The 11,336-nt window shown below is 34.0% G+C and overlaps 1 protein-coding gene and 1 long non-coding RNA gene across 3 annotated transcripts in view; both read left to right on the top strand.

The window, feature by feature from the left end:
- LOC109362143 overlaps positions 1 to 2,850 on the top strand; it is a 15,162-nt gene extending 12,312 nt beyond the window's left edge. The window contains exons 2-3 of the long non-coding RNA XR_002109357.1: positions 2,446 to 2,449; positions 2,738 to 2,850. This is a non-coding gene — a long non-coding RNA (uncharacterized LOC109362143). The remainder of the gene's footprint in view (positions 1 to 2,445; positions 2,450 to 2,737) is intronic.
- Positions 9,262 to 11,336, top strand: part of LOC109362566 (TOM1-like protein 2) — a 6,394-nt gene continuing 4,319 nt past the window's right edge. Inside the window, exons 1-6 of one of the 2 annotated variants that reach the window (XM_019608430.1) lie at positions 9,262 to 9,308; positions 9,939 to 10,100; positions 10,243 to 10,321; positions 10,590 to 10,688; positions 10,813 to 10,926; positions 11,119 to 11,261. In XM_019608430.1, the coding sequence (XP_019463975.1) occupies positions 9,991 to 10,100; positions 10,243 to 10,321; positions 10,590 to 10,688; positions 10,813 to 10,926; positions 11,119 to 11,261 (545 nt within the window). In that variant the 5' untranslated portion in view covers positions 9,262 to 9,308; positions 9,939 to 9,990. Of the gene's footprint in view, positions 9,309 to 9,338; positions 9,447 to 9,938; positions 10,101 to 10,242; positions 10,322 to 10,589; positions 10,689 to 10,812; positions 10,927 to 11,118; positions 11,262 to 11,336 lie in introns of those variants that run through there. The other variant, XM_019608429.1, reaches the window with a different exon arrangement.

The raw sequence follows: 11,336 nt of genomic DNA, 5'->3' as shown, positions 1-11,336 counted from the left end.
GGATAGGATGAGGAGTAGAATGAGGATGAGGATGAGGAAGAGAATGAGGATGATATGAGGAAGAGGATGAGGTTAGGATGAGGATGAGGATAGGATTAGGACGAGAATGAGGATGAGGATAGGATGTGGATTACGACGAGGATGAGGATAGGATTAGGACGATAATGAGGATGAGGATAGGATGAGGAGTAGAATGAGGATGAGGAAGAGGATGAGGACATGAATGAGGATGAGGATGAGGAAGAGAATGAGGATGATATGAGGAAGAGGATGAGGTTAGGATGAGGATGAGGATAGGATGAGGACGAGGATGAGGAAGTACATGAGGATAAGGAAGAGGGTAGGATGAGGATGAGGATGAGGAAAGGATAAGGATGAGGATGAGGATGAAGAAGAGGATGAGGATAAGGAGGAGGATAGGATGAGGACGAGAATGAGAATGAGGATAGGATGAGGAGTTGAATGAGGATGGGGATGAGGATAGCATGAGGAGGAGGATTAGGAGAGGATGAGTGATGTGAACCCGAATGAACCTAAGGATGAGTTGAGGAATATAGGTGGGCCCATGACAAGGGCAAGGGCCAAACAAGTGAACAATGCACTTAGCCTACTCATTCAAGGCATCAAAGGAGCTTCCCTAAGCTCAAACCAAGGGAGTCATCTTTTTCATTACATCACTTTACATGTGGGCCAACATGGGGCAAATAATCCCCAACCCTTTTAATAGGGCACGGCCATGCACTCAAATGGCAAGGACACATTTATGTTGTCCTAAAAATGTTTTCCTTTAGAATTTAATTTGTTTGTGTTTCTTAAATTTCAGAATAAATGCATTCCTTGAAAGGCATTCAATATGGTCAAATAACTTGGACAATTTCGTGCAAGCATTCATCAAGATTGTAAAGTGGCCGTCCACTTTATTTATGCCATCCAATTGTGCCATCCAAATTGAATGTTGCCGGCCAAATTGATTCCAAGCATGAATTCAAATCATGAAGAGTTGTGCCTCCTTAATTGTGCCGTCCACATTCACTCAAGGTGTTTCGTGCAATCACATTGAATTATGCAAATTAACTCATGAAGACTTCAACTTCAAGAGGGGGCCGAATTCTTCACTTGGTTAAAGCTTTGCATGGAACTCAAGACCTCCATTAAACTCGTGTGGACCACAACTTCAAGGGAAACCGTCCAAGGTCATGCACACATTGATTGAGCCATCCTTGCCGTCCAAAATTTAATGCATTCATGAACCTTTCAAAGTGATTTTTCGTGCAAGGCAATTAAACACACATTGAGTCATGAAAGCAATTAATTCATGGAGCACACAACTTCAAGGAGCCGAATTTCTCATCAAGAATACAAGGAATCCGAGACTTAGAATTAAGGCTTTGTCATGGAAAATTCAAAATGTCATTTATGTGTAATTTGAATTTGTTTAGGATTTCGGTTGGGCCTAATTTACTCACCATGAGTAGCCTATAATTGTAACATTTCGGTTTGAATGAAAATTAAGTTTGATTTCGTGTGAAAATACAAGGTTATTCCTTTTTGTGTGAGAGTGTCTTCTCCTAACTTCTTGGCTGAACCAAGATTACAAATTCTTATCAAGAACCACGTTCTTGTGGCGAATAGCATCCGACTTATCAACATCTTTGTTGTGGCGCCATCACCCTTCTACCTTAACCATCTTCTTTTATCCAACGTAATTTCCATTCGGCCTAAACATTCACCATCAAAAGAACCACTCAAACAGTGGGCTCATTGCACCAAACAAGATAGATTGTTGAAGAAAAGGATCTCCTGAAGAGGTTCTCATCATGTTTGATATAGAATAATGAAATATAAAAAAAAGTACAATCCAATTTTGTTGATATAAAAATGTCCCGAGGGTATTTGGGCCCATAGGGTGTAAGTTATAAATCATATTTAATTAGAAAAAATTCACAAACATATTTAAAATAATTTGGAATGATGGTAAATCATATTTCATGATGTGCATTGATGCAAGTGGAAAGTGGATTAAGGTTTGCTTCCAGTGTCCTATGTAAGGTATACTTAGAAGGTTTTCTGGAACTTCTGAAAGCTGTAACCCTATGGTGGAATGCTAGGTCTTGACTAAAGTGGACTCGATAAAGCTCTAGACTTCTAAAGGTCACCGGACTGCATCAATCTTAAAAGAATGGAAACCACATATCATGAGCTAGTTATGAGAAAAGACTAGCTCCCCAAGCGGCCAACTTATGATATATGGGAACAATCTGGGTGGTTCATCATGCCAATACTCGATGTGACACAAGGTCACTTACCGACAAAGTAGATGTTCCCTTATCTTAATCTCTAACACCCGGGTGCAGGGCGTGTGCAACTCAAGTGTACCAAGTGAGTGTGTGAGGAAGCACATAGACCTTAAAATAAATCCACCCCCAAAAGCTGCACAAGAAATAGGTGAGTACGTTCAAAATAATCAATTGACTCGAAAAATAAATAAATACATAAATAAAGATGCATACACAAGTTTGCACAAACAAAGAAGGCATAAGGGTATAAAACAAACATGCAAAAAGTGGTATTGGGCCTGACCCTCTAAAAAAAAAATTTCCCCAGCAGAGTCGCCAGCTGTCGCGCCCCGATTTTCGGCTACGCGACCTCTTAGAGTCGCCACTACATTTTAAGGTTAAAAATGTAGAAAAATCTTTAAAGCCCAATCACATTGGGCTTTTGGATTTTTGATATCCAGGTTCGGGAGTCGATTACGAATTGGGGAAGGACTAGCACCCCGTTCGCCCGTAATAAAACGGTACCCTAACTAATTGCAAAAATTTAATACCCTTAATTTATTTAAATTAAATCGTTTAAACCAAATAATTTTTTATTTGTGTCTGACAAGTTCATATTGAACCTAAAATAATTAAAACTTATTAATATTAATCTTATTTAAAAATAGAGCTTAGAAATTTATTTGAGTTTAATTGGAGTGGAATTAATAGATGAAGAATCAACATTGATTGCTTACCCTCTTTTCACTTTGATAGATAGCAGAAGCAGTACAAGTGACCGCGATCGATTCTCGACTCGAGGTGAAAAGAAAGATGCAATACGAGTTGTAACATCGTTATTAAATTCCCAAAAATAATTAAAATATTTTTCTTATATTTTACATAACCTATTTACTAAACAAATTAGTTTGCCCATTAAAAATTATACTAGAGTAAAATTTCATGTTTAAATGGACACGTGCAGTAACTTTTTTGAGAATTTAATTGATTATTATAATGCTTGCTCCCAAATGACTTGTTGATTTGTAAATTTGCTTTCAAATTCTAATTTACTGGCTAGAAGCAAAAAAAGTAAAACTACTCTAATTTACTTTACTAATCACAAGTGAATAAATTATAAGATATATACTACATCAGCAAGCAAACATGGCATACCATTAGGAATAGAGAATATAAAACAAAAGTGTACAAGGAATTAAAGAAAGATTTGGACTTAGCGGAATATTTAGGCCCAGTAGAGATATTGTTTTGAAAAGGGGAGTTTGGTTATAAGTTTTGAGAAGCTTCTCCCTTCTTGAGCCGTCAACCCATTTTTTTTTACAGATGGAATAAACGTTTCCGGTAAAATGACATAATCCAGGCGATGGAAACTGGCTGAAAGCACAACACCATTCACGGTGGTGTTACGGTTCACGAACTCGGGATGATCTGACCGCATCAATGTTGTCTGGCTATGGCGGTGCCGCCATTCAAGGCTTTAGCGGCGAGCATGACGCGCGTCCCTTCCTGGACGCGGTTTGGCCGTGGAGGTAGAGCCTTCGTGGCTCCAACAACAAGGTGAGAGAGATGCCTCCTTGAACCAACTCCTCATCCTCCTTCTTCTTCTTCTGTGGTTGTCATACCGGCGTAATTTCCATCACCGCAAGACACTCTCGCAGTGGTTACTGAAATACCTTGGGGTCCAGATACCCCTCTTTTTGGCCGGGCCGAATAGGTTATGAACCCATTACCGGATCTTGTTGGTAGAAGTGTGACCGGAAGCTTAAGAACCAGTAGGGTATTTTCGGCTTGTGCGAATTATAATGGCTTAAAGTTCTCTAAAAAATATTTTTAAGCTTATGAACACAGGTTGTTAATGATTCGATTTGAAGGATTAAGACGATATTGATTCTATTAACATCTATTTTTATCTGTGAATTAGATAGAGAGAAAAAACAAATGTCTATAAAGTTCTAATTTTATAGCATGTATGTCAATAACATAATAGTATACAAAGATGAATGTCTGTTTGGAACCTTGCTGGCTATTATATGGAGGTGCAAATATTTATGAATGTTATTGGTACATAAATTTTGACATTGAGTGAGACATTTTATGAATGCAACGTGAGAAATATTTTATAGATGCAGTGAATCCCCAAACAAATTGCTATTGCTTATGAACAATGATGTCCTTTAGGGTTTTATTAAATGTGAATAATTGTATTAAAAGTGCATACATAGCTTTTGAATGCTTAACATAAAAGGGGATGAAGATGAATAAGTGAAAGAGACACTAACCTTTTAGAAAAGCTATTGTGAAATTCTTCTTTTCCAGTGTACTCTTTCTGATTCACTATACTTTTTATCCCTTCTTTATGCTTTTTCGTTTTCTGGGGTATTGGGGTGTTCTTCTCTGTGTTTTTCTTTTGTGTCAATGTTCTCTCATTTACTCTTTTCTCTCTCTCTTTTACGTGTTGTTGGTCTCTCTCTCTGAAAACCTTGTTCTTTCTTTTAAAAGCCAAAAACCAGGAAATCTCTCTTACTAAAAACTGGGTAACCACCCCCCACTTTCACAAAGTGGTTCCACCCCTTTAGGCATTATCTCCCGTTCAAAATCCATTTATTGTTTTAATATAATTTTTTTCATTTTTATTTTCGGATTAAATATTTATATAAATAATTATAATAGAAATTAGTTTGTTATTTTATTTTTATTATATATTTGACATTTTCGAATTAAATATTAATATATATAAATAAAAATTAAAATCAGTTTATGAGTATTAATAAAAATGACTCTTATTGCAAAAAACAAACCTATAATGTTAATATATGTATATGATTAGTGTGATGAGTTAATAATTAAACTCAAATGTCAAAATTCTTCACAAAATAACTCTAATAAATATACGCTGGAGTCTATTTTAATTGTTGGACACTGGACCGGACAAAAGTGGTTATTCACAGCTGCCCCTCTTTACTTGTTGCTTACCTCATAATAAACAAACTAAGGTTCGTGAGATATCATGGTAAGTAACCAGTAAAGAAACGAATACTAATTTTGTCAAGGTCTATAGAAATTTTCTTGACAACATCTCAAGTGCCCTTGGAAGGTGTGACAAAGTTGGATGTGGACCAAAGACACAGGTCGGTGTAACGCTAGAATTTAAATGGACACGTGCACTAACTTTTTTGAGAATTGAATTGATTATTATAATGCTTGCTCCCAAATGACTTGTTGATTTGTAAATTTGCTTTCAAATTCTAATTTATTGTCTAGAAGCAAAAAAGCAAAACTACTCTAATTTACATTACTAATCACAAGTGAATAAATTATAAGATATATATTACACCAGCAAGCAAACATTGCATACCATTAGGAATAGAGAATATAAAACAAAAGTGTACAAGGAATTAAAGAAAGATTTGGACTTAGCAGAATATTAAGGCCCAGTAGAGATATTTTAACATCGTCATGGCTAAACCCTAAGAATGGTTTTGAAAAGGGGAGTCTGATTATAAGTTTTGAGAAGCTTCTCCCTTCTTGAGCCGTCAACCCCTTTTTTTTTGCAGATGGAAGAAACGTTTCCTGTAAAATGACATAATCCAGGCGATGGAAACTGGCTGAAAGCACAACACCATTCACGGTGGTGTTATGGATCACGAACTCGGGATGGTCTGACCGCATCAATGCTGTCTGGCTAAGGCGGTGCAACCATTCAAGGCTTTAGCGGCGAGAATAACGCGCGTTCCTGCCTGGACGCGGTTTGGCCGTGGAGGTAGAGCCTCTGTGGCTCCAACAACAAGGTGAGAGAGATGCCTCCTTGAACCAACTCCTCCTCCTCCTCCTACTTCTTCTCCATTTGTCCTACCGGCGTAATTTCCATCACCGCACGACACTCTCGCAGTGGTTACTGAAATACCTTGGGTTCCAGATACCCCTCTTTTTGGCCGGGCCGAATGGGTTATGAACCCATTACCGGATCTTGTTGGTAGAGGTGTGACCGGAAGCTTAAGAACCAGTAGGGTATTTTCGGCTTGTGCGAATTATAATGGCTTAAAGTTCTCTAAAAAATATTTTTAAGCTTATGAACACAGGTTGTTAAGGATTCGGTTTGAAGGATTAAGACGATATTGATTCTATTAACATCTATTTTCATCTGCGCATTAGAGAGAGAAAAAACAAATGTCTATAAAGTTCTAATGTTATAGCATGTATGTCAATAGCATAATAGTATACAAAGATGAATGTCCGTTTGGAACTTTGTTGACTATTATATGGAGGTGCAAATATTTATGAATGTTATTGGTACATAAATTTTGACATTGAGTGAGACATTTTATGAATGCAACGTGAGAAATTTTTTATAGATGCAGTGAATCCCCAAAAAATTGCTATTGCTTATGAATAATGATGTCCTTTAGGGTTTTATTAGATGTGAATAATTGTATTAAAAGTGCATACACAGGTTTTGAATGCTTAACATAAAAGGGGATGAAGATGAATAAGTGAAAAAGACACTAACCTTTTAGAAAAGCTATTGTGAAATTCTCCTTTTCCAGTGTACTCTTTCTGATTCACTATCCCTTTTATCCTTTTTTTATGCTTTTTCGTTTTCTGGGGTGTTGGGGTGTTCTTCTCTGTGTTTCTCTTTTGTGTCAATGTTCTCTCCTTTACTCTTCTCTCTCTCTCTTTTACGTGTTGTTGGTCTTTCTGAAAACCTTCTTCTTTCTTTTAAAAGCCAAAAACCAGGAACCATCTCTTCCTGAAAATTGGGAAAAGAAAAGACATAAGTGATTGATGGTGTCATGTAAAAGAAATAAATAAAAAGAAAGATATGATAAATGAGAGTGTAAGAAAAAAATGATTAAAATATAAAGAACGGTTGATGGTGTGAAAGGAAGGAAATAAAAATATATAAGGTCTAGAAAATTGAGTAAGAAAAAAACCGTAAAATGTTCCCAAATTGCCTATGGTCTCTTGGACTATCATACCCAATGTCTATGAAGAGTTTCATAATAAAGCTCCAACTAAAGATTTTCCAACAATAATTATTTGTTTTCGAGTTGAATTTAAAGGGAAATAAATATAAATAAGAAGATTTAAAATCATGAAACATATTTGTGAGATGAATTTTTCATTTTTCTTCATTACTCTAAAAATCTAACTCCAAACGAATCTTAAAGATCAAGATTATCATGATTTAGTAGATACAACTAATAAAATCTTGACAACACATTAAAATCTTGATTTAATTAAAATTTATTTCTAAAATGATAATGCAAAAAATATAAATACATTTGTCTTTAAATATAACATGTTAAATACATATGATAAGTTATTTTCATTTATTTGCATTGTGTAATAAGTAATAATCATTTAGTATATGTGTTAAACCAACTCACTTAATAAATCCTTTGACCATTCTTAGTTTCCTAAGGTATAATTAAAATGGGCCCGTGATTCCATTTCTGATCAAAACCAAACAACGAAAAACGCCGTAAGGAATACAACCAGCGTGGTTCATATTTTTATTCTAATATACTTATAAGTTACAAGTCAAAATAAGTTTTTTTTATGTGTTATTGGTGTAAACTTTTTTACGCAGCATATAATTTACTATTTATTTATATTACTTTATTTAAATTTAATAATTAATATATAAATTATAAATGATATACCAAAATTGTATATGCATACATATTAAATTTAATAAGAAAATTCAACAAATAATATATTACTATAAAACTTTTTATTTTAAAATATAGTTTAATTTGTTTGATGAAGAAATATTATTATTTAATATTACTATAAAACTATTTAAATTATCAACTATTTATATAATATCATATTTAAAAGTCACTTTTAAATACTTCAATGATAAGATAATTTATAATTATTAGTTGAGATATCAAATGTTTGATTTATGAAAATAACATTTGTTTTAAGTAAAAATTATGTATCTTAAAATGAATTAATTTCTTATCTATAAAATGAGAAAATATATTTGGCCATACCAAAAAAACATTGATATTGAAAACATGTTTTTTCCATGTTTAGCTATGCTGAGTTCTAAAGGCTAACCAAGGTTAGCAGTGTTGAAACCAGTATTGTGAAACCCGAACCGGACGTCAAACCGGCAGAGGTTCCGTATTAGGTTTAACCGGTTTAAACGGTTAAACCGTCCGGTCTGACCGGCTGATTTCGTACATAATTAATAATTTTTATTTATAAATATATAGTTATATATAAATGTAAAACTTTATATAATTAATAATTATGTATAACTATATTGAAATAATACATCTTTATCTTTTTTTGGACCGTAGTAAAACAAAATATTATAATATTGTCCCATTTTTTTATTTTTAAGTGAGCCGTCCGGTTTACTTCCCGGGTTAATCCGGTTTAACCGGGTTTAACATGGTCGGACCGGATTTTTTCCGGTTCAAAGCGGTTCAACTCTCATTCGGTTAAGACGGCAAACCAGAGCCGTTTTCAAGTCCGGTCAGCGGTCAGACCGGTCGGACTGTCCGGTCCGGTCCGGTTCCAACAACACTGGTTGAAACTCAAGGAGATAAATAAATGAACTCTTCTGTTCATAAAATTATTAATTTAAGTGATATTTTCTTCATTTATTAAATCAGCATTCGAATTTAACTCTTACATAAAGAAAAATAAACTGACTAAAACAAACTAGCGTTTAAAACATTACAGGCTCTAGGAACATTTTGAAGGTGAGAAAAATAAGTATGTGTTCATTATAAGAGTTTTTATGTCATTATAAATCATTTATACTTAACATTATTATTATTATTGATTTTCCAATATAACTAATATAAAATGATAAATGATGCATTAACTAATATAAATATTTATAGTGATAACATAAACATATTTAGAAAAAAATATTGTAGAAGAAAAATAATAATTGGTTAAAAATGATAATTAATAAAGAAAAAATAAAAAAAAATAAAAAAGAGGTGTTGGTGAAGAAGAAAAGAAAAGGAGTGGTGTGTAGAGAGAATCAGAGAAGAATTAGCAGAAGAAGTGAGTGCCCCATTTCCAATTTCATCTTCTTTTCTTAATCACATTTCATTTTCTAATCTCTCTTTTTATATATACATTTTCATTTTCCAATTCCAATTCCCCTTCTCAATTCTATTACTCTATTCAATTCTCTGTCAGGTAAATTTTTTCTCTTTCTCTCTTCCTAAATCTATTGGGTTTTAGGTTCTATTCACCGCTCTATCGTTAATTATCAATATGACCTTCATCATTGTTTGATTTTATTTTTCCGTTTATTTTATTTTCTAGAGATGTATTCACCATTGCTTGATTTTATTTTTGCAATTTTTCGATGAAATGATTGATTTAGTTTCTCTGATGTCAATTACATTGTTGATTTGGTTTAGAAGAGTGATTCTACGAAAGTGATGATCTTTTGTTAGACTGAAAAATATAGCTTATCAAGCACCTGAATTTGAAGCCCAATCAAACAAATGTTCAAGTGTTCGAAGTGTGTTTTTTAAGACTTATTTTGTGAAAAAAGCTTAAACAAACCGGCTTTTGATATTTAGAACTTTGATATTTTGAGGGGGTATTATGTTGTTTTGCTATTTTTTTTGCCTGGGTTGTCTTGTTGATATTGTTAGTTACATTTTGGTGTTGGTTTTGCAGAAGATCGAAAATAAGGGCTGAAGAAGACTCGACTCACAGGATCCAGATAGACATGGCTAATAACGCGGCTGCATGTGCTGAGAGAGCGACTAGTGATATGCTCATTGGTCCGGACTGGGCAGTTAACATTGAGTTGTGTGACATCATTAACATGGACCCTAGGTATTCACTTATTCTTTGTTTCTCAAACTAGTGACAAACCTATTGATTAAACAGCATGCTTTATGAATATGAGAATTTTATGACAAGTCTTTTTTATTTACGTTGTTCCCGATAAGCTGTGTTAACATAATTAATATTGCAGGCAAGCAAAAGATGCACTGAAGATACTTAAGAAGCGTTTGGGCAGTAAAACTCCACAAATACAGCTCCTGTCTCTTTTTGTAACTATTTCTTGCTTTTACCTTTGGATGATTATTGATTTTTTTTTCATGCACTTGCCACTTGGATATAATGGATTAGATTATGTGCTATTACTTTATTTCTAGTTTTTTTTATAAAAGTAAATTATATTAGAATATTGATAGTCACATTTTTTGGTCTTCTGTGGTTACAAGATAATATTCATATCCATATATTTGTGTTAGAGGTAACGAAAACCGTGATTATCGACAGGCAATTTATATTGGAAATCTGTAATATTTGGTGTAGGTACTGGAGACCCTTAGTAAAAATTGTGGTGAAAGTGTATATCAGCAGATCATTGAGCGGGATATCTTACATGATATGGTTAAGATAGTGAAGAAGAAGGTATCTTATGATTTTTGACTCTGGATATTTCTTTTGTAGTTAACTGATGTCCTTTCTGCAACTGTATTGTGGAAGTGGAAGACTTTCTAATCCACTATTGCATTTTTTAAATCTAATTGTACAGCCAGACTTAAATGTGAGGGAAAAGATACTTACTTTAATTGATACGTGGCAAGAAGCTTTTGGGGGGCCAACTGGAGCTTATCCCCAATACTATGCAGCATATAATGAATTAAAGGTGACAGCTCTTATCAATCTAGATATTACTTTCTGATCTTTAATTTATATTTTGCAAGCAATAATTCTATTTAAACTGATTTGCATTGACAATCTATTAATGTCCAGAACTGTATATCCTTGACTTGTTTTTTGGCCCAGTTCAAACATTGATATTTTGTTTCTATAATGTATTATTTTTAATAATTGACAGTCTGCTGGAGTTGTTTTTCCACCAAGAGAGGTGAATAGTGTGCCATTCTTCACTCCTCCTCAAACCCAGCCAGTTGTTCATTCCGCTGCAGAATATGATGTTGCTATTCAGGCTTCTCTTCAGTCAGATGCATCTGGCGTTAGGTGATCTTTGAACGTCATCACATTCTTAATGCTTTAATCCTTTATGCTTGTTGTCTGTCTGTTTTTTTTGTGTCT

This window comes from Lupinus angustifolius, chromosome LG12 (genome assembly GCF_001865875.1).
Source record: "Lupinus angustifolius cultivar Tanjil chromosome LG12, LupAngTanjil_v1.0, whole genome shotgun sequence".
Taxonomy (NCBI): domain Eukaryota; kingdom Viridiplantae; phylum Streptophyta; class Magnoliopsida; order Fabales; family Fabaceae; genus Lupinus; species Lupinus angustifolius.
This window is presented reverse-complemented; position numbering and strand designations above follow the sequence as displayed.